The sequence below is a fragment of the Pygoscelis adeliae genome, unplaced genomic scaffold (assembly GCF_000699105.1).
Source record: "Pygoscelis adeliae isolate BGI_AS28 unplaced genomic scaffold, ASM69910v1 Scaffold155, whole genome shotgun sequence".
NCBI classification, from domain to species: Eukaryota; Metazoa; Chordata; class Aves; order Sphenisciformes; family Spheniscidae; genus Pygoscelis; species Pygoscelis adeliae.
This window is the reverse complement of record NW_008824932.1, coordinates 1,341,683-1,369,172: the sequence shown is the minus strand read 5'-3', so window position 1 is coordinate 1,369,172 and position 27,490 is coordinate 1,341,683. Positions and strand designations below refer to the sequence as shown.

The following is a 27,490-nucleotide window of genomic DNA, read 5'->3' as shown; positions in this document are numbered from 1 at the left end:
CAGGCCAAGTTTTAAAATAACAGATCTATTTCCATTATGCATTTAATCAATCATGTGGGAAATGTATGGATATTAACAATCTCAAATTCATAAATGACTGTGCAAATTGACATGGCTTTTATGAAATACACCACTACACCATGGAAGGGGTTTTGTACAACTTATTCCCACTATATGTAAAGTTAGGTTTCCTGTACTTTACTATGTGTCAAAATTTACTGTACATTTTCATAACGAAAAGGTTGAGTGTTTTTTTAAAAAAAACAACCAGCAGAGTTGTATCTGTGTTCAAAAATCATTTTCATTTCATATTCACTTTTTTAATTGCATATAGTCATTTAATTCATCATTCTGCATAAATTGTGTAGATTCACGCTTTCATAAATGCATTTAGCAGCTGCAACAAGACATTTCAAAATGTGGTTTATGATTGTTTCCATACACATTAAGGTATTTTATATGATGAGCATCTCTCCTGGACTGAAGAGTCTGTTGTTTTGAGACACACTTAAGGGGTCACAACTATACACGATATGTTCATTTGAATACCATCTGGTATATTTTTTATTATCAATAGAAGTGGCCACAACTACACAGAGATTGGACTGCTAGGAAACAATCCCAAGCTACAAAATACATGCTACCAGCTGCAGTTACTGCTCCTCAACAAGAACGAATGCACCAATGTGGAAGCAAATATGGGAAATGATGGACAGTGTGTGAAAAGTTCTACATTTTTGCAAGCAGATGAAGTATCGCTTTTATTGTCAAGCTATGATGAAATATGAAATAGAATTGTCCCAGCCAATTAGAGCTCAGAGCTGTGACATTCAACATGATGAGATTATTTCTCAGCTCTTAAAAATCCTACACTCTCAATAACATATTTCATAACTATATGGTTAATTCTAACTACAAACATCCCCTTCCACCAAACTCCAACAATATTCAGGGTGAATGTCTGATTCCTGCTCTGCCGCTCATCACAACTTATGTCATGTTTTACAGCTCCTTGCTCAGGAATTCCTCTTCTTTTTTCTCTCCCTTTGCGTTGCAACCTCACCTCGCAAAGCTTAGTCCCCACCTAGTCTATTAGACTTAAGTTACTCTTCATGCAGTTATTAACTTACTCTTCATGCAATGGCTGGTTTTGGAAAGGTGGGCAGAGAAGTGACAGGAAGCTATAATGACACACATTTTTTTAGAAAATTGAAAGGTATTTCCACTGTGTTTTCTCATCCATTGTATCCGCCGATGCCAAGGTAGTCATCTTTGTTTGATCATATGACCTAAAACCACTGATGGCAATCTGTCATTCCCTACAATATTATTTCTACAATGCTAGTTGACACCTATTAGGGACAGAGATGTGCTGAGGGAAGTGTATAGTACCCTTAAGTCAACACCAGAAAGCTTAGCGTGCCTGCTCTCCCTTTTACATCAACCCTTTTAGACAGAGCAAATGAGGGAGACAGTTTTATTTCACTTGGGTCTAAGTGATGCAGTGGGCCTTTGAGCACAAGGATTTCTGTTCTGTTTTGGCTTTCAGGTACAGAAGGTTGGGGTAGAAGAAGGAAATACATCAATTAAAAGACCCAAGCTGACCTTGTACATCTTTCCTGTTTGCCTGTGTAATCAGGCTTCTGAGCCAGAGAACAGAGGCTTGCTTGAGGCATGCTTGAAAACTAACCATATAGTCACCGTGCCAGTCAGAGACCATAAACGCATTGCGAATTTGCAATATAATGTTAGGCATGGCAGTACTCAGAAAAGTTGGCACAATTCTATTTCTTTGCAGCAGTTAACATATGGCTAGAAATCCAGAGTACTTGTTTTAGAAAGTAGGTGCATTCTACGAATGAGATTTGAGGAGAAACAACATGTACTGATCTGTCTTAAAGGAATGTTTGGTAATAGTAACTGGTTAGTGTAGGGACACTGAAAAGCATGGGCACGTGAATGACAGTGTCTGTTTTCAAGTTAATGACGACAATCTAAATTTTAACAAATTACTACTTTGTATTATTGTTTGGTTGGCTCCAATGTTTATTGCTTGGCTTTGTTAAATCATACTGACATAAAAGACACTGCCAAATTGATATTGTATGAGAACTTATCCATAGAGTACAGCAAAGATTTTTTTAAAAATCAAGTTTCAATATAAATTTATTATTTAACCTTTGACAACTTATACAGTGACACACACCAACACAGAGCACTTTAACAGAGTGAACTGACCGTGACTAATTTAAGGAATTACCAGGTTTTTTAGTTTGTGTATTAATGACATTTCATGAAAAGGTAAGAAATGTGAGACTGGAGGAATGAATTGGGAGGAGGAGGGATTCACAGCTTTCTAATAAATGACCAAAAGCAATGAACTTGATAACTATCTAAAAATATTCAAAGGATATAAATCATGGTTAGAGGAATTATTTAGGGTGGTGCAAAAGGGTATAACTGGGACTAATGAGATAAAAATTACAAAAAGTGTTATTTAAATTCATTATCAGGAAAAGCTTTCTAATGGTGAATTCTAATAGACTCTAGAATAATCTCCAGGGAAAGCAGTAGAAGCCCCAGGCTTAGAAATATTTCCATAAGTTGAAACACCCCTGCCTCTAACTCTAGAAAATATATTCTAGGGGACAGTTCTGCACTGTTAGCATAATACTCTACCTGTACTACTTTTTTCTTTCTGTCTATTAATCTTTATTTCGAGGATTTAATGAGTCTAGCAGCAACTTCTAAACACACTGAAATTTAGATTAAACAGTTATTAGGAATCCTAACCATAGCGTGTATTACTCTGCAAAGCAATAACCCACTCTGGTATATCTTTCCATCCCTGTTGTGATGACCCTTTGAACAGAACTGCCTGTTAAGCACAGTCAAGTATTTACTCAGGATTCTGGTGGTGCAGTATTTACAACAGAATATAAAAAAACATCTTTTGAGAGAGACCTCACATTTTTTGGATCAATTTGTGGAGGATCTAACAATAAGCATACCAGTGGTTGGTTCTGAGAATGGAGGTAATAGCTGCTTCAGCTCTCAGAATTGTCCAGGGATGATCGTTATCCTTGAAAATTTTTTGTACCTTGTGTTATTTTCAAAAATCAAGCATTCCTAGCTATGTGATCATTGAGGAAATTGGATCATTAGCAAAAGTTTACTCAAGGGCCTTTGCAACACGGAGTACAGTCATTCTTGGGCGTTCCCAGTTCCTCATCCAACCTATGGAGTATGTTGGTTGTAGGAAATCTCTAAAACTAATCAACACAGTTGTCTGTGTGCAAAAGTTCTGTTTCTTACCTCAAATTAAAATGTGTGGTAACTGTACCATTACATTTGGGTCACTACAGACAAATCGTTTTGGCCCAAATCTCCATGGGCCTGCCTTGGCCGTAAAGCATTTCCTACTTAACGTAGGCACAGCGTAGCAACATTCGTCATGGTCCTGCTCCCTTCCCAGCTCTGCCGGAGGTAGTGTAATTGTGACTAATGAAGCAGCTACAGACAGCAGCAACCATGCTAAACAACTTGAGGTTCTAGTTCATTACCACAACAACCACCTCCATGCTGGGAATTATTAGGTGATTTTTTTGTATACATATATATATATATATAGGTATACACACACATATGTGCACGCGCATATACACATGGTCATCTCAGAACCCTTCATCATCCTATATTCGTTTTCCTTCTTGTTGATTTCGAAAGCTGTCAGTTCTGGCCATGAAAATAACATGTTTCCATTTTCTTACTGTTTGACACTCATGCTTTTAATCTCTCTTGTTTCTAGAAGATTAAATTCCAGCTTTTTTCACATCAACTAGAAACCTTAACTCTTTCCATCTGTTATTCATGCGTTATTCTCTCTACCTCCCTGTTCACGCTTCCCTAAATAATAATTCAATTTTCTAAAAGAACTGACTGGTTGATCCATTCCACATTCCAAAGAGCATGCCCACTTAAAAAAACCATCCACCTTCTCATCTATATGTGTGCACCTTAAGCAGATGGTAGACAAAAATTTGGTGCCAGTTTCAGTACTGGTTTGAAATGTCATTGTAGTCACAGACTTGGTCAGGTTATCTGATCAAGTCTTTTGTATCTGTTTATGTGTTTAGGGGAGGCAGGAGCAGAAAGAAAAAAGACATTCTAATTTTAACAATTTGTTGTTTTATTTTTCCTTAGGATATCCTGAAAACTTCGGCCAAAAATTATTTTATGGGTTAATACGGCTAAAGGAGCCTGAAAGAACTTCATATCCAGTTAGGAAGTTAAATGCCTCTGAAAACCCAAAACTATCCAGATTTATACAAAAAGAATAGGGAGGGCAGCAGAAAGGCCTTTTACTCCCATGAAATTTTCTGGGTTTCTCAGGTTTGAGGACAGAATACAATTGTAAAACCTTTGTCCCCCATTTGGAGACAGCTTCTCTTTACATTTGGCAGGCTTTATGCCTAGTGAAAGCTGCACTCTTTTATTGTACAATGTTCTTAGCTGGGAAAAAAAAAAATTCTTCTGCTTCTTTGTTCTCAGCACAGGCATAAATACTGGCAATACAGGGCCCTGTAGCTTCAACAGCTGATGAATGCACAATTTCCGCACGAGTTAGAGTTGAAAATAGGAACGAGGGCTTTTTCTGAACTCTGTTTTACATGTTTGTAATGTTTCAAACTATTGTGAGTGTTTCTTAGGCAATAACTAATGAAACAAGAGCCCAAAGTTCTTGACTGTAACCATCGTGTCATTCATTTTGCGTGTGTATAGGGTGCTCCACAATAGATGGCTGTAAGTAGAGCTGCAACAGAATTACTGAATCGTAACACCACCAAGCTCTTTGACAGTGCTTTTCATCTACAGGGCTCACAGTACTTTGCGGAGGATGTCAGTATCATTATTCCTATTTACAAGCAGAGAAATGGAAACTGTAACTAGTGAACCACTGTCGATACCTGCTCAAAAGGCAGCAAAATGCCTCTAAGGAAAAAGGGTACCCCATCTGGTAACATCACCCGGAATGAAGTTATGAGCACACAAAGCCTCCTGGATTCATTTTCTTGTGTTAAGCTTCAATAATGTGGGTTAGAATAGTTTATTATTTTAAAACACTTTGTTAGACAGAGGTTTATGAAATTAAAGCCCTTGCTCCCCTTTCACTTTTGCTCTGTTTGAGCACTGTGAATTTTTATTTTATGATCAGGTCTTCTTTGGGGGGGGGGAAAAACACCCATACCAGGCTTGTACCTTGTTACTTGTACAAAGGTAATGAAGTATAATTACCTCCTGAGATATCGCTGGAGTAATTTTCCTGATAGATTTAGCAGAAATATTTGTTGAGATTGGGTGTGTTAACAGAGTATGTGTTTTACTCTGCTGTAGCTTTAGTGGTCATCCTTCAAACCTGTCTTTATTCTCCACGCTAATAAAAAAGAATCTGGATTCCAGGAGAGACTAACCAAAAAAAGCCCCCCAAACAACAGAACACCCTAGTGCTAAAGCAAACAGTCTGATCACTAGCTGCACTTTCTTTTGTTGGTTCATCTGACACTGTCATCTTCACTGGAAATCTGAAACATGCAGCATTTAAGGGACCCGATACACTTTAGCTTACAGCACTCTCCACACTGCCTGTTATTTTTTTTTTTAAAAAACATTTGACCCAAATGTACAAAGCTAGTACAGGATCACCGTTTGCTTCTGGGTGCTGTAGAAAGTATTTGTATTATTGCACTTATTGCAAAAAGCGTTGCATGGATTGGACATAAGCATGGGAGTGTTGGGTTTTTTTGGCAACACCCAGAGCTTTGAGGGACAAGGGTGGCTGGTGGCTGTCATTCTTATGGCTGTTTGGAGTGGCACTTTTACGCTATGAGGTGTGCAGACTCTGTGGGCAATGAGGATGTGGCATGAACAAAGCTTGCCATCTTTCTCAGCTTAGCCTGAGGAGGCAGACACCTAATGCTATTATATGGTTGGTGATACTGGTTGAAACATGAGGAAGATCGTATTTGTATAGCACAGCGTTACATACAATTAACTGTAATATTTTTAGTCACTTCAAAGGTGCTTTTACTTTTGCTGTCTTTGACAGTCCTGGTATTTTTTATTTCTATCTCCTCCTTAGATTTGCCCAACTGGTATATGAGAACTGCCTTAAGCAGATATTAAGTCAAGGTCAGCAGCTACAGGGATCATCCAGAGGTGCGTTAATCAATCCCAAGGCTTACAGTCAAAAGTAAGTGAAATATCAAGATGAGGCTACTGCACATCCAGGTTCCCCCAAATATTTCCACTTTTTTTGTTCAGTAATTTTATGAGGGCAGAACCAGAGTTCGTTGGCCATTTATCTATGATTGATTTCCAGCTAGCCAGCAAGATGACTAGCATCTGACTGGGAGCCTAAAAAGCCATAAATTGGCCCATTTTAAGGGCACATATGCTATATACTTTGATTCCAACATTTCCAGATAGTCTCAGAGCAACTCTGTGTGTGCTGCCTGAATCCATGCAGCTTCACAGAAAATGCTGGATAAAACAAGAGGTGTCTTTCCAATCTAGGTTTTGTGTGTGTGTGTGTATATATGTATTTATATACACACACATGCACATACATACATTATTACTTAAAATTTGTATGTATACAAACTGTTATATATATGCAATATAATGTGCCAGTCTGTGTATGTTCTTTCAAAATTCTACTCATATCACTGTTATTTCTCAGTCTGGCAACTGTCAGTATTTGTCCAAAATTTTATTTCATGAATTTTTTTTTTTCAACACCAGAATTTCATCAAGAAACCAGTATCTAAGTATATTTCAAACACCTTTTTACAAGCTGTAACACCTTTATTTTTCTGCCAAATGAGCTGTTTTCTTGCTGCTAACCTCTTGGTGCTTTTTAAGAGTAGTGCAGAAATAGTATACAGCATACATCCAGGAAACAGCTACACTCCCCAGAGGTGAAGCAGATTTGCAGAAAAAAAAAAAAATAATTAGGATGTTAGTCATGATGTCAGACACCGAGATTTTTAGAAATTGGCTCCTTGCCTACTGCTAGATTCCTGGAAATTGTTTATATGGAAAGTGTATTTTGCTATGAGGTTTTATTGTCATTATTTTCAGTAAGCATACAAAAACTGGTGGGGATATACTGGTATCGAGATATTTAATCTAGTCAGTATGTGTGACTTAAGGGAAGAGGAGACTTTTTTGAAGTCCTGGAGATGTCCTCACAGTTTAATTGCCTCTCCCTCTCCAAGTATCCATATGCTTTTGCAAACATCCTTAATTTTGGTATTATAATGTATATTCCAGGCTACCAGGAGCAGCTCCGTGGGTCCATCCCACCAGACCTTTACCCACTGTCACCTCAGTGAAGTCTTTCGTTCTCCTCTTCTGCTAATCATGTATGGTGGTGGACATGAATGGGGTGGTGCATGTGCTGGCACCAAAACTTCCAGACGAGGAAGTGTCGTGTCCCAACCTGCTGGGATCGCCACCAGGTAAAAGCATCAAGAGCTGCCCCTCGGGTTACAGATCGGAGAAAGAGACAGCCGAGACACAAATTAGGTGCAGGGCTCAAAAGGGGTTGCCAAAGTAAAGTAAGGGCTGCTACTGAATTACCCTCTGACCAGTCCTTAATCTGGGGCTACTCATGTCCCACGGAGTTATTTTCAGCTTAGGGTCAGGCAGGGACAGCTCCTGCAATGGAGACAGCGGATTTCATCCCCACTAGAGGAACTTTATAACCCTCTGACCTTTTCTGAGTCTTACTTTCTTCCTGAATGAAGTAAGGATGGTGCACGTGCTTGCAGCAAGCCCAGCACTGCAACACACTGGAAAGGGAAATAAACTGCACCTTCCCATTAGCTCCTGGCAGGGGAAATCATCACCAGTTAAAAAGCAGTCGAGCTACCACTGCAGGATATTATTGCCTGTTTGAATGAACAAATAACAACGTTTTATTTTAATTAGTATTAAAGATGTCACGAACCCTATGTGTCTATTTCTAATTTGAACTGGTGCCAGCCAATGCAGTAAATATTGAGATTAACGTCAACTGTGCATGTTAGGATTTACTTGCAAAGATAAAAGACCTGTGGAGGGGGTAGAAGTGAAAAAGAAATGTGAGCTATTGATCACAAAAGCAACTTAGGCAGTTATAGTAATTCAGATAACACAGTGTATCACCATCTTGAATTTGCATTTGTAGGTTTTGCAGCTTTTCCCAGCCTTAGATTAGAATTTCAAAAATTTAAAGGCATTCATGTGATGTCATTTTAGACCGCTAGCGTCACGGATTCCTGATGTCACACATTACAGGTACCTCTTCAGAGACTTTTTTTGGATGCACTTGTTTATTGCTACTGTAAAAAAGCCACCTTTATTTGTGTGACTTCATAGCTCAACCTTGCAAGTGGACTAAGGATAAACATTACATCGTAAAGAGCCAGACACTGCAGTTGCCATTTCAGAGTTTGTAGCATAAACACTTTTTTTCAGAGAGGAAAGGAGAGATTTTTGGTTTCTGATTGGGGGAAAAAAAAAAGAGAGAGAGTGTGTGTATGTATGCACATATATGTATATGTTCTGGTTTGGTTTTAAGCAAGTAGTTTACACCAAAAAATAATTCATGGAGGGGAGGAAATATTGTTAAAATAATTTCAGAAAAAGTGATATTTCTATGTTATTCTTCTAGTAGGCTTTTTGCTCATGAAGTCATTGCTGTCAACGTCTATACAAATATTCTAATTCTAAGGTTCATTTTGTGAATAAGTATCTCATTCTCACTAACATTTTGTGAAGAGGAATTTTCTGTTTATTTGAATGAAAAATGCTGCATAACGCACTCCACTGAGTAATCTAAAATAAGTACAGTGATACATTTTAGTTTGCTGCATATCTTGTTGCAAACCAGATTTTAGTGATAACACACATGCCTGTATTACGTTGCTTAGGTTTAAAAATGTAGGTTTATTTACAGTAGAGAAAATATTTTGTTTGCTTCTTGTGTAATGTACCAGCATGACCTGAAAAGACTTGCTTCCAGTAACAAAAAGAAAAAAAATCTATTTGATGGAGAAACACACTGATGAAGACATGAACATATAAAAGAATTAAAGGCTGTCAATAAGGTTGTAAATTGCTGTTTTTAAGTTGCTCTAATGTTTGGTGCGATAACAACAATAATAATAATCAGGAATAAGAGAAACTTTTAAAAATAATTTAAGTCCAGTTTTAAATCTGAGATTGACATTTAAATATCTACTTTTAATTTTAGATCTTTTTTTTTTCTGAGCAGAAAGCTGTGCTGATATGTGCTGGTAACAAGCATCATGAAGACCCTGCTTCATGTCACTAACAAAGATTAACACTAGGAAATTATTTAGGATACTAGGATGTCAGGAAATGATCTAACATAAAATTTCTGTTCAAGATATTCAGAAATTTTAAAATTAATTTTTTATTAAACAGAAATTTTGGCCAATTTTACAGTCTTTATTCCTGCAGATAAACTGTATTTATGTGGGCTTGATTCTGCAAATATTCTTGTAAGTTTAACGCATGTGAGAGACCAGAATAAAAATAAAACAGGACTGCTCACGTAAGAAAACTTCTATATTGCCAGTCTTAACAATCATGTGCCAACAAGAAAAAAGAGCATGAAGATCTCTAATTTTAAAATTAATTTAGAGTTCTTTTCATTTACTTTCTAGTTATTAAACTACAAGGTCTAGTTGCTGTCAATCTTTCCCTGCAACTATCGGATGCAGAAACTGGAATTAAAAGAACCCCCAAACCCCCAATATAGTCTCTATATTCCAAGACATTCAGGAGCTGCTAATAATTTAGTATTGAGGGAGGTGGATACCCTCAAGGTTGCTCAAGGTACCCTTTGCAGTATCAACTACCATTCATGGGTGCTCCAGAAAGTCCCGTTGTGGTAAGGCTGACTGCTTGTTTCGCTGGGAGAGAGGAGAAGAGAAGAGGAAGCAGCTCATTTTAAACAGCAAATTACAAAAGCAGAAGTCCGTGATGAAATTGTAAAGAAAAGAAGTACTTAGCGAAAAACCAGACAAGCCACTAGGCACCATTCACTTCCATGCCATTTTGTTGTTTATGCATTACAGCAGTTATCCTAGCAAGTGCTGCATCATTTGGTATGCAGAGCGTTGAAGATGCAAAGATAATTAAGGAAAGGGGACAAAAAACACACCACACAGACTTAGCAACACATTGTACGTAGCTTTGCTTTTTTTTTTTTCCTTTTTAAATAGTGTTTAAGAAAAATATGCTGTGTTACTGTAACAAACTAAAGTACTCTCTCAACCTCTTAAGAGTTTAGTTTTTGTTTTCACTTCTTTTGGTTCCAGGTAGGTTTTATTTGTTCTTGTTCTATGTTATAGAACCTTTTTCTCAACATTAATGGCTTCAGGAAGAAGAAATAAGGGAGAATTATGAACACAAAAGAGAGCTGACAGTTGTGTATGCGTGTTGTCACTTTCTCTTGTGCCACTCAGGTGGGTAAGGGTACAGAAGAAAATAGGGCATAATGTTTTATAGAATACAGTCAGACAGGAATTCCAGCTGGCATTCACTAAAGCAAAAGGGAACGTTTTCCTCATGTAAAATCATTGTTTAAATCCCAACCGTACATAGCTATGGAATAACGGGGTCACTTATTTTCCGCTACTTCAGTAAGATACTGCAGCAAGCTAATGATTTTACAAGACAGACGGTTTAAAGCATCGATTTGCTGCAAATTGCTCAATCCATAACTAATGAGCAGCTCTACAGGTTTTCAGTAAATCAATCCCATTAGAATTTACCGTTTGCATAAGATCATATTACTCAATCTGTGGACACAGAACGATTTTTTTTTTTTTGTAACCTTCAGCAGCCCCTTGTTGTTGCTGTTTTTTTAAACTCTCTTAAGTTTCTATGGGTGGGCTGGATAAAAACCCCTGTCTTGAGGGTTCGGACAGCATGCCTGAAAAATACACTGTCCACTTCTACACAGGCACATATGCATCCCCTGTCAAGTCCTAGATATTCCCTTGTAGAAGACAGTTAACATCCAAAAGGCAGGATGAGACAACAAATGGAATTCCATCTCTGTCACCTGTAGCACTAAAACTCTGCCCCAGTTTGAAGATGGATTATATTTTACACCTGTAAGAGTGTGAAGTCAAATGGCAACTGTTATTTGGACCCCCACAAGTAATTCTTCATAACAAGCTGAAATCTCTCCTGTATGAAAAAATAGCAAAGGCAGAACCTCTATGGATTGAGAGACAGGACTTTTGTCACATATCTGCAGTATAGAAACAGGAAATTGAAAACTATACTTGCTAACAGATCAAGCTCTAGATTACTTTATTACTGGTGACGCCAGTATGTTTGTACCATGTTTTCTCCAGGCTTTGTAAGAAAAGGGTTGGGTCTCGTTATCAATTACTACAACAAGATCATTTTAGCCAAAACAGTTACAGGCAAGCAGAAGTTCAAATCCTGTCAATGAATTCATAGGCTCTGAAAAAACATTGTATTGGTTGTTACAAAAGAGCAATGTGGCTGGAGGGCTCTTAGTACGGGAGTGTTGAATCATCCCACTCCAACTGCTCTTGCCTGGTGGCATTCTGTCTGTCTTCCTTTTGGATAATCACTTCCTCTTCTTCCTCCTCCTCCTCCTCCTCTTCACTTTCATCTGATTCAGCACTCGTCGTGTCTTCCTCTTCATCTTCTAGGTCTTCTTCCTCACTCTCCTCTTCTGTCTGGTGAGGCTTTTCATATTTCTACAGTACATTTAAAGAAATGAAAGAGAGACAGTAGAAGAAAAGTGCCTTCTTGCTAGCCAGTGGCTGTGAGAATGTGAGCATTTATTCCAGATTTAGAAACTCCTAACATGCTGGGAAAATCTGCTTTCCATCATTATGTGACCATTAGGCATCAAATGGGATACAATTCAGTAGCAAATATTCAAAAACTACTGTAACAAGAATGGAATGTCAATAAGCAATAGCTTTGTTAGTCAAGCTGCCAAAATTTAACCCTTCAATGTCAGTTCCTTTAAACTGCTGATCATTTCCCATCCTTTTAGTGTATTAGTGCTTACATTAAAAAGTTAAAAACAAAGTAACTTTGTTTACCTTGGGTACCTAGGGTGCAAATATGGATGGAGAGGAAGCGGTGTTGTGCCCAAGAATTCTTCACCATCCTATTTAGTAATTATGTATGACAACAAATATTAATTGCTCAATTACATACTATCATGGTGTGTGGAGCTGAAAACTGAGATGGGGTCCTGAGTGTACGTACATACAACTGTTCTGCCAAGCCTAAACAAGCGTACGCTGAAAGAGGCTTAAAACTCACTGCTGAGTAAGCTACCAGCCCAGACAGTAACTCCTGGGAGTATCATGATATAATACTATGCCTCAGTTATATACCTCCATGGGGTTGACGGTAATAGTCAGAGCAGAATCATCCCAATCCATTTCATTTTCTTTACTTCCGTCGTTGTCTGCAGAGCTGTGCTGATGAGCTGTCCGAATTCGATAGACCCCCAAGGTTATGATGAAAATGAGTATGCTCACACAGATTATGATAACGATAGTAGCCACACTTGGGACAACTGGAACAAAAGGTGGAAAAGGGAATGGGCTTATATTTGTGGAACAAATTGCCTACAAAACACTAAATACATTGTCTATTTTTTCCCTTCAGCACCTCTTCCTTTGGATTGAGAATCGGCACAGCCATCTGCCATGTGCCTGGGACTACAGAAAGCGTTGACAAGTGCCCACCTACTAAGGCAGAGCATACACGAATGGTGTTTACAGATATCTTATAACGAGTATTACAAATCATAACTAAAAAGTGAGTATGCCTAGCATTTGTTCTTTAAGCCACTTTATTACAGAAGATGAGTAGTCAGTCAGTGCAGAATCAATTCGTTCCAGAACAAGTGTTTTTGCAATAAGGTTCAGTTATCTTACCTGCATGTTGTCCCCTTCTGATTACAGCTGAGGCGTTAACCTCACTTGTGAGAAAAAGTATACCTCAGAGCTTATATTTTCAAAGGTTTCAAACACTTGTACTGTGATTTAAATCTCCATCTCCAAGAAATAAAATAACACATTGCTACTCTATTTGCCTGTGTTACAACCTTCCTGGGAGACTCTTGAGGATTCAAGACATTTTTCCTCACTGTGCTGTTGCACTCTGAGAAGCCTCTGTCTCTACCTAGTCACAGGAAGAAATCTCTCTGAAATACTCGTACATTATCAGCTCCATAATTAGGTTAGTGGAGAAGTGCTACCTAGGTACTGCAGTTCCAGGAGCTATAGTAGTTCTGTACCCCATTTTATCGCCTTGCCCTGCCTGTAAGAATGGAACACAAATCAGAACAATATTCAAGTAAAGAAGAAAGAACTAGTTTGCAATAGTTAATTTTGTAAAAATTCAGTTTCATTTTGGTAAAATGTCTGTACAAGTGTACAGGAAAATACAGTAATTTTCTAAGCATAACTGTATATAACTACTTATAACTACCTACACTTTACATCAGCTTTCCTTCTTTACATATGTATCATTCAGCTAAAAGGATTTCAGAATCCAGCATTTAAACAGGTATCTTTGCCCTGGGTTTAACTTCATTGAAGAGGATTCAGATTTGGGTATATATTTTGACTCATATAGTCTAAAAATTCAATTTAAATTCTGTATTTGATATATACTAATGCCCCCTGCACGTGGCTAGGTGGACCTGTCTTCTCTCCAGAGAGCTCCAGACTGAGGCCTGGACAGCAGCTAACAGAAGCACCGCAGCAATTACATATTTAAAAAATAACACAAACATTTCTTCCTTTTGCTTAGAAAGGGGTGAGCAGAAATTAATATGCCACAGAAATACAGATGTACAAAGACAATATGAGCATAAATATTATCCTTCATAGCATTCAATACTAGAAACCAGACATTTTCTTAACTATGTGTGTCAGAGTACGGAACCTTTAATGAAGACTTTAAAAAAGGACACCAGTTTTTAATTACAAAGTACCTCCTCAGAAAGAAAGAAAAGAATTCAGTGTTACCTTCATTCATACCTGTGCAGTGATCTCTGTGAGGTTTCACAAGCTGTAACTATGGACTTCAGGGCTTTATTTGTTGACCAGGCTGAATCAGAAGGGAAATACCGACATACCAGAACCATTACGAGCAGTCTCTGTAAAGTCGTCACATACCTGAGTTGTGAACAGCACTTATGCTTCCCTCTGGGTGGTGGACAGATTGGAGAAATTGTGGTTGTGCTATCATATGATTTACATGGTCCATGAAGTTGGAGTTGGAGCTGTGTAGAATATTAACCTGGCACAAGACAAAAATAAGAGAATAGATACTAAAAAGTGCTCTATAATTCCAAACCTGCTGGCTCCATACATTACATTAAACTATGAAGTTCATCAGCTGATAGGAACATTATTATATAGATCTTAAAGGCCAAATTCACTTTATGCCAGTGAAAAATACACAGGTTAATATATTTCTCATTTCTAGCATTAAAAATGTATTCTAACATTTCTAGCTGTAGACTATGAAGTGGCACAGAAAAGGATTTTTTTGATTTACCTGACCGGATAAGTAGTGGCGTCTTTTTCTCTATACTAATCAGCTTACAGTGTTCCCTGACAGTTAGTGGGAGATTTGTCAGTCTGAACACTGACAGAGAATGTATCAAACTCATTGTGTTTAAAACCAAAACAGTAAGAGAGAATTAAAAGAGGTTTCAGTTCTTCCTGCACCCTTACTTTCAGAGTGACTTTCTTTGAAGATACCATATCAGTTCTCTGTCCTACCGATAGTTATGTTATAAGCAAAAACCCTGAAGTCATTGTCAGGGCTGCAGAATGCTAAGGTGAAAAGAATTTTCAATACAATGTAAACATGTAAAAACTTATAGAACCCATTATTAAGTTTTGAGCCTATTGCTAAGAAGGTCCTGCCCTTTCCTGTAGTTACTTGGTACCCGGGAACCAACTTGGATAAGTTGGTTCTTCAGAATAGGTCCATGATTCCTTTTTTTGCATCAGCAGTAATTCTCAGTCCCTGAGCCTTTGTGCTGCACTGGACTTAGTACCAGCACACATAAGCTCAGGAGAGCTATCTAAATATCCCTGTGGTAACTGACCATGTCTAGGTAGTGGATCCAAGAGAATATGGCAGATGAAGTCCATCCTATGCGTTCGTTACCTGTATACTGACTTTCCTCCTCAAAGAAATCTGAAATCATGTAAATTACCAGGAATGATCTCCATCTGATGAAGAACAAATTATAAAACTTATTGTAAGGGGGTAGTGCTTGGAGAAACTGAAAAGGTGAATGCTGCAGGAAAGAAAAGTATGTCAGGTTAAGTTAAAAAATAACTAATCTACGGAAAATAATGAGGCTGTAATGATTTACTTTCGAGCAGGTGTATAAATCTTCAAAAAGACCTATAGGAGATTTTACGTCATAGAAAAACAATGATGATGACCTTAGCCTCCATTCTGCTTGAACAGGAGTAATTCTTTGTGTTAGTGGAGTTCTAAAGAAGGGACGTCATCTTACATATGCAGCAGAATAGAGACACCCACATTGAGGAATGCCCACAGGAGAAGTCAACTTCCTGTTTGAATGGAACTTAGAATTTTTCCTCTATTTCATTACAGTTACCACAACATGTCAATCATTTTACATATTTTAAAGAAAACTTGATGTCGCTGAAGGCAAGGCTAGTGCTCAGCCTCAGTGCTGGAAAAGAAAACTTGACTAAATGATTGCTTACCTCCAAGTTAAATTCATTGCTAGTGTAACGTCCATTTAGCTCTGAGCACTTGACTCTGAACTTTCTGTCAAAGGTGGCAGAACTGTACCAGTTACGATATCGAATCTGCCGAAGAACTTGTTCATAGTTGTGCATGCTGTCCACACCTGAAATGGTGGTAGAGCAGTAATAATCTCAAGGAGATGCTATGTAACAAATGCTCTGTGCAGTACAGGAGAAATCAAATGTTCACAGAAAATACAAAATTTGGCAGAATGATCTGAAAATGGCAGTGCATCAAATATTCCCTGATGAGGCCTCTGGCTGATCCTAAATTATGTGAGAATAGTTTCTGGAAATGAATGTAGGTCCATAATGGAGAGGAACAAATGCAACAGCAAAGATTTAGAATAAAATATTTAGTAACCGAAAAAAATGGCCGGTGAGTTACCAGCACTGTGCAGGAGCACTGAGGAATCCCCTCATTCCCACGTTCCACTGTGGTGGTCCACCAGAACCCCCACATTTAAAGAAAGCAGTGTTGTTATTTTCCTTATTTGGGGAGTAGCGGGAAGTATGCTGAGATCAAGATAAAGGTGTGCTGCATTCCAAAGGATAAACATAGCACACCCAGAGATCAAGAAGTGACTATGCTTTTTGGGACACAGTCTCTCCTGGAATATTTTATGGCTAGCACATCACAAATTTCTGTCTAATTTCTTACAAATTAGTCCTTTCATTCCAATAATGTAATTGTTGGAATTGGGAATTGTATTGGGAAGAAATAAGGGAAAGCAAGGTCTGTGAACATACCATAGATTGAATATCCTGCTGTGGAATTTGTGGCATCTAGATGTTTTCCTTGAAGCTCCACATGATCTAGTTCTAAACACTCTTGTTCAGGATCTAGTTCTGCGCCAATGACCAAAATATCACAGAAATCCAAGTTGTGGAGCATTTCCTCTGATACCACTGGCTTATTGGCTGTGAACAAATGGCATATACCATGAAAAAAAGAAGAAAGAAACTAAGATAAATGATCACAGAACAGCTCAGTCATTTTATGTGCTTTGCATCAGGGCTTTCAATTTTTGCAAAGATGGCTGAATTGTTTTTTGCCGATATTAAACACAGCACACTTGAAGCAAATCAAAAGAGAAGTGTCTTGCCTGTTCAGGTGCTATGATGATGAAGGCCTACAAATACCTAGTGAGATAGAAAATATATTGCACTGTAATAAAAGGCATCCAAGAACAGCACTGTAAGTAGAAAATTGAAATTTGATTGTGGAAATAAATTCATGTAAACAGGTCTGGTTTTCAATACTGTATTGATACCAGGTTGGGATCACACATTCATTCTTTTCTCAAGGAAAACCAAACTGGAAAAATACATGTCAAATTTATCTATGCTTGGGTGATTCTCTCAGTTACTCTATGGCCCATGACAAAGAACATGGCCATCTTCCAGGAACATGGTATTATCATAAATGGCAAGATCCTGTGTTGTGTGACTTGGAGAAACTGAGTTGTAAACTGTAAATGTATCCTTCAGTACATATGATTAAAAAAAATAGTTCTGCCGCTGGAAAAAGCGTAGCATATCAATTTAATATTTTAATTCCCTGGTTAACTTAGCACAGAACCTCTGGCAAGACTGCTTAACCAGCTCCCTGAGGCTACCGTAGATGTGGAGACTGCTGTCTTGGAGCTTTGTGCCCATTTTGCGAATTTCATTTTAGAGGGTGCACGGGGAAGGAAGGCACAGACAGAAAAGTCTTTCGCCCTAGATTCCCAACTCCTGGTACAGTGAATTTGGGTATCTGAACTCTATGTACAGGTCTAACTTACTTATACAAAAATGCAGACCCAACTCAAATTTGCAGGATAGGCAAATCTGAATATAGCTAAGGCTGATGAGCTGGACTATTTCATGGGAAGCTATGAGAGATAGGCAAGAGCTGGGCTGCAGAGCGAGGGAAAAGCCTGAACCGGTCAGCTTTGCTGCTCTGGCTGTCAGTGGGCAAACAGGAGAGGTAGGGGCAGCAATTTTAGCTATTGGCAGGGTCCCACTGCTTTCTTTACTGAGGCAGGACAAGCAGCAACATATTGGCATTCCGGGGGCCCTCTGCAGGAAAATAAGGCCTCAGAGCCATAATCATGCTGCTGCCTGTGACAACTGCCTGATCTGCTTCTGATGAGAGACAGACCTAACTGGTCCTGGGACTGGGGGTGACTAAATCAGCCTTCTCAGCCTTGCCATGTGCATCTCTGCTACAGTCATGATAATCAGGTTATGTAAATCCCCAATAAGTGGAAAAATAGCTATAGGTAGATATAGGTCAAGATTTATGGCTGTCTTTGCCTTTGTCACACAATATCTGGGCTGAAATCATGATTCAAGCTTATAATGCAGGAATTGAGACTTAGAATTCAATAATCTTTTGCAAAATACACTTATTGCCAAAGCCAATTATTATCTACCCATTTTAACCACTCTTAGTGGAAACAAACAAAAGATGGCACGTTAGGAGGTGCCTGACTTTCAAGGAATTAAACAGTAGTTTAAGAAATGCTGCTATGTTCCTTTTCAAGGTGAGACTCAGGCTTTTTAGGTTACAAGGTGCTACAACAGTAATTATGTCAATAATTGTACTGGGAAAAATTGGGATAGATGAAATTTATGAATTAAACTGGAGGGCAGTAGTTCCTAATTCACTGAACAGTTTTGAAGATGTCATAACATTTAGGGACATGGAGCGTCATACATGCATTGTGTCTTAAGTGACGGATAATGATCACTCTTTTCTATGCAAGAATTCATTTTTTTACATACTGTAATTGTATGCAGTTGATATTATGATATGATAGACTTTCCAGCCTTCAGAGGACAGATGCGGTTTCAGGCAAGTGATAAGCAGCATTGTTACAGAGCATGGCTTCAGGGAATCCATGCCCTACACTTGCACATCATCAGCGATCTTATCTTTTCAAGAGATGTACATCTAGTTGCTGCTTACTCCAGTCCAACAAATATTTTTTAGAGTGATTCCTCAGATTACTAGGCTTTTTCATTTACCTTGCACACAAACATCCAAATGAAAGATTCCTTTATAGACAATTATTTTAAACCTTACTTATATTTTTGAACATTCACCTCGTGTCGAATAATACACACGTTGCTCAGCATCAGAATAAACTGCCATCACTGAAAAAAATCTTTGCAAATTATTTTATTTACATTATATCGATGGGAAACTGAGGCATAAGATTACTTTCTCGAGTATCGCCCACAAGTCAGTAGCAGAGCTGGAAATATAAAAGACTAAAACACCAACTATTAGTCAATTACTGCTTTCCACTGTATCAGTACAATTAACAAAAATCTGTTACAAATAGAGAGATTCTAATGAAAATATGTTATTCAATGGAACATGTAGAGAAGAGTGGAAAGCAATTATTCTGAAGTAGGTGAGACACTAAATGGAAAAGCTGCTTTTTTTGAAGCGCCTACTGATCTATCACTATTTGACACATTTTTCAACGTGTTCAATTGAATGTCTTCAGTACAGCGTTACTGCTGCCTAACATTGCCTGCAGTAATCTGGGTGAAGTGACTTCCTTTGTATTACTTGTTTGCACTATCCTTTAAAAAAATGTGAGGAGTCATGTTGCAGAGTAAGTAATAATATTTAAAACAAATCCACAAACCTCTGTCATGTTCTTTTAAGTCCACTGGATGCTCCATTTTAGTGACCGTGCTGACAATCCTGATGTCAGGTAACAAAAGAACACCTCTTTCACTTTCGAATTGTGCAGCTGGTCTAGCAAAGTGGTCCATCCCACTTATTGTAATCTTGGGCTCATTGGCCTGAAACACCATTACATATGCATCTATGTCTGGGATACTAATGCAGACATCTTCACCAAAACATCTGAAAAATATATTAGTCATTAACTGCATGTAACACATTGCACATCAGAGGTGTGTGGCACTTGCACTGCCCAAAACCCACCTGATGGCTCTCATCCTTTTGTATTGTCTCAGATCCGTCTATTCCATACTTTGACACTGCCACACATAAGGACATGCATCTGTACCACCATGTACATAGGCCAGCAGTGACAGTAACAGCTCTGTTCCTCTCATCCCCTCCCACATTCACAACTACTGAAATTATGTAGGGACAGCTTAGCAAACAGATTCATGACAAGCTCAGTCTTCAGTAAGGTCGCTGCGAGAATAATATTTTGATGTTTGACATTTCACAAAGTAGTGAACAGTTAAAAAAAATTAAAGTTAATTAGCTGATAACAACTAACTTTAGTAAACCTAACATTAAATTCTCAAAGCGATAGCTAATGAATATAATATGGCTATCTTGTCATGTGTGAATAAAAGGGCCTAATTATCCATTTAAATTGGACCCATCATGAACTCATTCTGGCACCCCCCAGTATTTCCTGGGGACAAAAGGGGCCTGTATTAGCATTGCCATCTAAATCAGCACTGTGCTTTGGAAGTGACTCTCCTGACAAACTCTACCTGACTTCATCCAGGTACAAGGCTTGGGCCAGCCTTGGAGTGTGCAAACTGGACTGCCTCCAGCGAAATTACATCAGAAGATGCTCTCCAAACACTCGGTGTGGTCAGCCCACAGCACTAGGCTAAACCTAGTACTTAGTAAGAACTAGGTTTAGTAGATGAGAGTTAATAGAACTGACGTTTATTTTCACTCTAAAGATCTGCTTTCATGGCACTGTACAACTTGCTGTAACAGAGCCGTACCCCAGGGGAGCTCAGGAGTGGCAGACAGCTCTTTATGTAGAACTGCAAACATTATTGTGCAGGTTCTGTCACTACTGTCGCATGAAAATGGAAGGACACAGATTTCTGTTTAACACCCAACACGAGTACTTCAGTGATGACAGCCATATAAGGATACAGACAGACACAGACTATTTCAAGCACAGCTACAAATACTGTTCCTGCAGATACATCGTCTGTTAGATGTAATAGGCCTGCTTTAAAAAGTCACGGCTCTAGCTATCTCAGAAGAAACTATAACTTTTTAAAATGAACAGTAAAATAAGAATGCAATAAATGCAAGTACTGTTCAGTCCAGACTGTATGCTCCAAACTATATACAGAATGCAAGTAAATTACATTAACAAGAAAAATTTCTTAAAAGGACAATGTAAAAAGAAAACCACAACGTAAATCAGCATAACAGTAAATGAAATTAATCCTTTATGCTCAGTAACATAGAAGTATGATTTAGCGATGCAATTTAGCCAAAATTCTTCTTTTTACATGTCCAAAGAAAAAAGTAATTCATGAAAAATATTCCTAATCTAATCAGTTCAGCTGAAGTATAACTTACTGGACTTTAGATGAGACTTTGAGACGTCGTACGCCTGCAGTAGGAAACTGTCTAGAGTTGATGTATGAGACCTTTCGGAGAGCTTGATTTATATTCTCAATGTCATCTCCTTCCATGACAAGGACTGACTGGGAAGGGTTGAAGTGATACTAGGGGAAATGCATATAATTAGTATTTAAGGTACCAGGTACAGAGTACAAAATAAGACTTTTTTTTTTTTTTTTTTTTAAGGAATGTTGCACAGATGTAAGTTAAAAATCTAATGATTTAAGAAAAAAAAATTCTTAGTAGTTATTGTTGGCTGAATCCACATGCTGTTCCCTAAAACATGTACTCGTATCAGCCATCTATTTCATATCTGAATAACTACTGTTATAATTAACTAACTAATCCCAATTTGCTGTACTTTGCCCAGCCTTATCAACTTTGCTGATATTATTTCTGCAGCTGTAGAGTTCGAAAACCTTAACTTACTGTCATCATTATTATTACTATGTAATTTTTTTTAGGTTAAACACATCCCCCATATAAAAATATCGGCTTAAACCAGAGTAGCATGCAGAAGCATACTTTTCCTGCTTTGTGTTTGGTTTTACCCTGGGCTATCTTTCTGAGATATATTTCAACATGAATGAACAAAACACTTATAACATTTGCCTCCTACATCTTCATTAACGTCAGACACAATAAAGGGGATTCTCCTTTCTGCCTCATGATCAATAAAGGTGTCATGACTTAAGACGGAGCTGCTACTTGCACAAAGCCAGCTGCTCATTTGAGCCAACAAACCTTGCAAAGTCCATGGCTATTCCAGTAGGCCTGGTCCTTCGCTAGTCCATTGCATTGAACATGAAACAGTTGCTGACCAAGAAACTTCGCTACTATATTCACATAGCAAATGATTGATTCTGTCTTCATCGTAACTCATCCTGATTCCATTTTTTTGGTCTGTTAATTGCTTCAGCAAACCATCTGCACTGCAGAGAAAACCAGACTAACCCCCTTGATTTTGTACCCTACTGTTGTCAGCACAAAACACAAAGAAATGCACCCTTCTCTCACATGCAGTCCCTTCCCAAAGCCGGATATTGGTTATATGAGCATGTTCTATTCTATACAGACAATGGTTGTCCACACTTCCTTACAATGAGAAAGGTTAAAAAGCAAAAGAGCAAAGAGACTGTGAAGAACAGAATGAAGCACAGGGTTCTCTGTCGAACAGAACACGGAGGACTGGGTTTAAAGCTTGTGCAGGAAGGTCATAACACAGAAGGGTATTTTCTAACAAAGAGGAGCACTAACATGAGTCACAGCCTGCACACACTTCTTTTTCCTTTCTGTAAACTAGCAGTAGTAGAGAATAAAATTAGCAGAAAAGAGAGTCTAGCTACCTAGTTAGCTTAATAGCTCAGCTGCCAGAACAGCTGGAATGCTGCCAAAGGGACTGCAGAAAGCCCTAGTCTGAGCCATTTTTGTCTTTCTCATTAAAAAAGGCTAAAAATAGCGACAGTTTAGCCAGTATTTCTGAGAGCTGTTACAGATATCTGAAAATTAGGCTGCAGACAAAGAAAGTCCAACACTACTGTGTCAGAAACGGTATTACAGCTGCATTGCTCTTTCTCAGGAGGCTAAAGGGTGAAGCTTCATGGGTCCAAAGTGTCCAGCAGAAACATCTTCCAACATCAGTTTGCCAACACTGAATCTGCTAAGCGCCATGTGAGTAGCCACACAGAACCTATCATCTGTGCAACTGTCACACACGCTTGTCTGAGATCAGGTATGTTTGGTTTTGACACCAGAAACCCTTTCTCTTTATTAATCTTCTGTTCAAGGTCAGGTGCCAACTGTTCCGCTTTCATCTGAGCTTCTTTCTGTCAACCCCAATAAGAAACCCTACCACAATCTGTCTCTGCTCCTTTCATTTTTGCCTCCTGCTGTTGCACTGATTGTTGAGCTTGCTGAGTAAGTAAAAATGAAAAGAGTAACTTTAAAAAACCACTATGCCTCATCTGTATTTCGAAAAATGAACATGTTTTGCAGTTTGGTGAAACAAAGAAAGAAAAGGCAGAAAACAATCCTTCATCTTCATTTTCCCCACCGCACTGCTAGTACAGTAAGGAAGCCAATCACCCGTGCTGGAGCAGCAGAGGGTGGTATAACAGGGATTTTTCCAAGCCCATGAAACAAGACTACTCAAATATTGTCAAGTTTCAGAGTGTTACAATAGGGGAGGAAGTACTATGCTTTTAAGCACCATGGACCAACTGTACACTGCTTTAATTCATGTAAAATCCCAGCAAAGAACTTACCGGTAGGCATATACACTTCCATTCCAGAAAAACCCTACCTGCCCTTTGTATGCATTGTCTTTTAAAAAGAGCTTTTACTCCTAAGTATGTCATTCTGTTGGGAGAAGCAACAATGTGAAATGCTTAATGATGTCCTTGGTAGGATGAAGAAAAAAAAACATTCTTTGGGGTGTTTTGCTTATATGTAAAAGCTAGAGCTAGCAAAATTCCTCCTTACCTTTGCACTCTAATTTTCATTTTTACCCTTGTCTTCAGAAAACGTATCGGTTATACTACACCACTGCAACTTATCACCTAGACAGACATTTGAGTGTGTTTCAGATCAGTCTCCTACCTTGTACAATGAAAAGTTTTAGCTAATAAAATGTAGTACATGGCACTTCCACTGCGTGCTCTAGATCAAGTGTTACAGCACCATCCTCCTTCCCACTGAAAACCAACACACTAAAAATCCTCCTGTGCAGTTTCACAGGATGCACAGTCTGCAGCCAAAGTATCTTCCCAGTTTTAATTCGAAGTTCAGCCCCTTTGGAAGATGGTATTGTGATTCGTGTGCTAGGAAATCGCTTAACTCTGTGTTTACACGTTAGGCAGAAGAACACCTGTCATCTAATAACGGTATCAGTAAAGGCAAACTGACAAAGCACCTCATGTAAGCGGTATAGAAGTTACAGTCAAGCTCCTACATATGTATCCAAAAGAACAGAATTTGTCTTAATGAATGCAAAGCAATCTGGCCACTCTGTCAATTGAAACAGGACGTCCTTCTGTCTGTTGTTCTCCAATCGTAGAAAAAGTCTTACAATATCAGTAAAGATAGTCATATGCAGAATGAAGATGGCTAATGATTTATATGCAAATGTAAAATTTTAATTTCTTGACTTCAGGCTTTTTTATTGTCCAATTTTCATGTCCCATAATGTTTTCCTCTTGGAACACACTTTGAATTTTTCAATCCTACTGCACTGGGACTTTTTTCGGAGTTGCCTCTAGATGAAAGATATTCCACTTACGTTTTTCATTGCTTTAAAGCTACTTGAGATCAAAATTCAATAATTCTTTGGAATCATGTCTATTTCTGTAAAACTACCAAAATAAGCATGAGAACACGACCTGGCAATTCTTATGGACTCTGAAATCGCAGCAGCGCCTTACTTTCTGAGCACCTAGATTTGCAATAATGGAAACATTTTTCTTTGCAGCATCACAGCTCTTTTACTGTTCCGCTTCCTCTCTGCATGACTTTATGGGAAATTACATTGCTTCTGGGAGTGCATTTGTACTGTGTGTACTCTACCTCGGGCTCTCCACTTCATAAATCAGCTCTAAATTTTTATCAAAGATGATGTCAGCTCATCCCTCACCTTTATTCCCTGGCCAAGACTCTCAAGAGAATTAATATCCAGACCTTCCTTGCAGGCCTGCAAACAGGAAATCACTTTCTGACTCTCAATTTTGCCTGGCCGGATAGTAAGACTGGCCAGGCTGCCATGGAAGTACTGAGCAAATCTGGGCTTGGTGACTTCACCTCCTGCAAGAAAGAGAATATAAAATGATTATTGATACCAATACACAAACCACACATCTAATAATTCATTTTATGTTTTAACACATTTAAAGAATTTATATCCATTTTAGCCAAGTATATTTGAGATCCCATTTATTGTGGTAAGTGGAATTGCTTTGTGGGTTGTTGGGTGGTACCTAGTAGCAGCCTGTCTTTAAGATTCTTGTCAGTGCTTTTCCAGTATTGTATTCAGGTATTTATAAAGCTGTGATAACATACTCTGAGATGAAACATGGCTTCCCAAACCTGCGTGCAAGGAACCACAGCATTTTTAAAAATTAATTGATGACATTATTGAAGTGCTCAAACACGAATTTAAAAAAAATGTTTAACCACCAACGTTTGTTTATACAGAAACAGTATTTGCAAGTTTTCTATTGCAAGATCACTTACACAGTCTTTGCCTTTCTCCTCCAAAAAACATACTACCTGAAGTTCTTAGATGTGCTAAGAGTCCTGGCTCTGTGTGAGCAAGCTGCCACACTCTCTACGGATGGTTGCCTCTAAGGATATGGTGTAAATTCACAGCAGTGCACGCAGGCCAGTGCACAGCACTGTGCTAAAAGGCTGATAGTGCTTCCTTTGCCCAGAGCAGCTCATTTTGTGCCTATCAGGTCTCGTCACTGTATGTTGCACTAGGCCCTCCAGCTATGCTCTATTCAGTTTCACTCTAGGCAGCTTCAAAGGAAGACTGATCTTTAGGAGTTGTCAATAAAATGTGATTACATACTGCCTGCACCAGTGATCATAGCATCTAAATTACTCTTGTGATATTTAGTGATTTACTCATCCTCCTCTAGGAGAGTTTTTAGAGCTTCTCTTTCCTGCAAGTGGTAGCTATATCAATGCATGTGAATTACTGCCTACCTTGAGCCTGAGAGGACGAAGAGAGCCACGCAACAGTGAAGCCATGCAGACTAATTGGATTAACAGTTGATAAGCTGTTGTAATTGGTAGATAACTCATCTCTACAGTGTTTGTAGCTTTAGTGTCAAACAAGCTACTTCTGGAGGCAAGCTAGCTCAAGCTTGAACTTCAACGTGAAGATTTGTGTGTGGACTGGGGTTCGGATAGGGATGAAGTGGCAAATTTTCTTTAGGCTGATGTTGCTACCTAAAAGCCTGAAAGACATCACTTCTAGTCTGTGCAGTACGAGCACTATGAAGAAGACTCGAGTTATTTTATATAGTGAAGAAAATACACACTGATGTACGGAGAGAAAAGAAGGTGTCTAAGCAGGCTGTTTCTTCATAGAAGTAGACAGGTTTTGTTCTTTTTTGTTAACATTGCAGCACAAACTGCCTCTTTTTACCCCAAAGAAAGATCCTCAAGGAGAGATTGTTCTTCTCCACTCTTTCATTCATTTGTCCATTATACAGAAAACTTCCTCTGAGCAGATTTTTTTTGAGGTTTCATAGAAATGTTCGTGTATGCAACAGCTAAAGCGCAGAATTAGTTTGTACTGTAATTTTGGCCTTTCTGATACTTACCAAGACAATTATTTGGTAAATAGAGAGTACATTACAGGGACATCGGCTTTTCAGCAAAAATGTTATACTTATCTGTTTACATTGTCTTTAAAAGTACATGTTGCCACTAATACGGCAGCAATGTATCTGGTCAGAAAAAGGGAAGCCAAATTAAAAAAAAAAAAAAAATGCAAACCTCTCCCTAAAAAGGAGACAAAGAGAGAAAACCAGGTAAGAACTTACAGAAGAAGGGAATCACATTGTGCTTTGAAGCTTCAAATTCTCATATCCCTAACAGAATTCTGAAGACAGCAAGTTCCAAGGATAAGACACCAACACTAATCCTGGAGCTTTGAAATTTAGAAACCTACAGTAAGTCTGCCAGTAGATCTTAATAGTTCTGAGGAAACGCAAAATAAGAAGCCGTCTCAGATAAGCTAAAGTATTTAAATGTGAAACTAGCTCATTAAAATGTATAAAGGACTAGACAAGAAGCTAGAACAAAGAATTCAGTGCTGTGGCTATGCCTGACAGATACAAGCAGGATAAACCAGTTGAAGTAAAGCTACAGAGCAACATGACTGGTGCTTACATCCATGAATAGGAACTTCAGGGTTGGATTTTTTTTTTTTTTTTTTGATTGGTTGTTCTTTCACTTTGGACTAGTTCTTCTCTGGTGTCATTGACAAAGCACTTACGATTACATTGCTAGGTCATTTACAATAATACAGTAGTTGCGCATAAACCATATTAAATATACAGAGTATTCTGGTGTACAAGGAGGCATTACCATCTTGGAGATGTATAATTCTTGTTTAAAGTCATCTGTCCTGTAAGTCATCTGCCCAGTCACGAACATAACAGCATGGAAGAGAATATGAGTGTTTCTAGGAATAAGCTTTTAAAATGCTCTGCAAATACAGGCACTATAAAAACAG

General features: G+C 38.4%; 1 protein-coding gene across 1 annotated transcript in view; it reads right to left on the bottom strand.

Annotated features, from left to right (window-relative positions):
• Positions 1 to 10,293: 10,293 nt before the first annotated feature.
• Positions 10,294 to 27,490, bottom strand: part of CLSTN2 (calsyntenin 2) — a 268,987-nt gene continuing 251,790 nt past the window's right edge. The window contains exons 11-18 of the mRNA XM_009325105.1: positions 24,881 to 25,047; positions 21,208 to 21,356; positions 19,535 to 19,758; positions 16,638 to 16,808; positions 15,846 to 15,991; positions 14,265 to 14,388; positions 12,468 to 12,652; positions 10,294 to 11,813 (exon numbers count right to left, since the gene is read on the bottom strand). Coding sequence (XP_009323380.1) covers positions 11,604 to 11,813; positions 12,468 to 12,652; positions 14,265 to 14,388; positions 15,846 to 15,991; positions 16,638 to 16,808; positions 19,535 to 19,758; positions 21,208 to 21,356; positions 24,881 to 25,047 — 1,376 coding nt within the window. The 3' untranslated portion in view covers positions 10,294 to 11,603. The remainder of the gene's footprint in view (positions 11,814 to 12,467; positions 12,653 to 14,264; positions 14,389 to 15,845; positions 15,992 to 16,637; positions 16,809 to 19,534; positions 19,759 to 21,207; positions 21,357 to 24,880; positions 25,048 to 27,490) is intronic.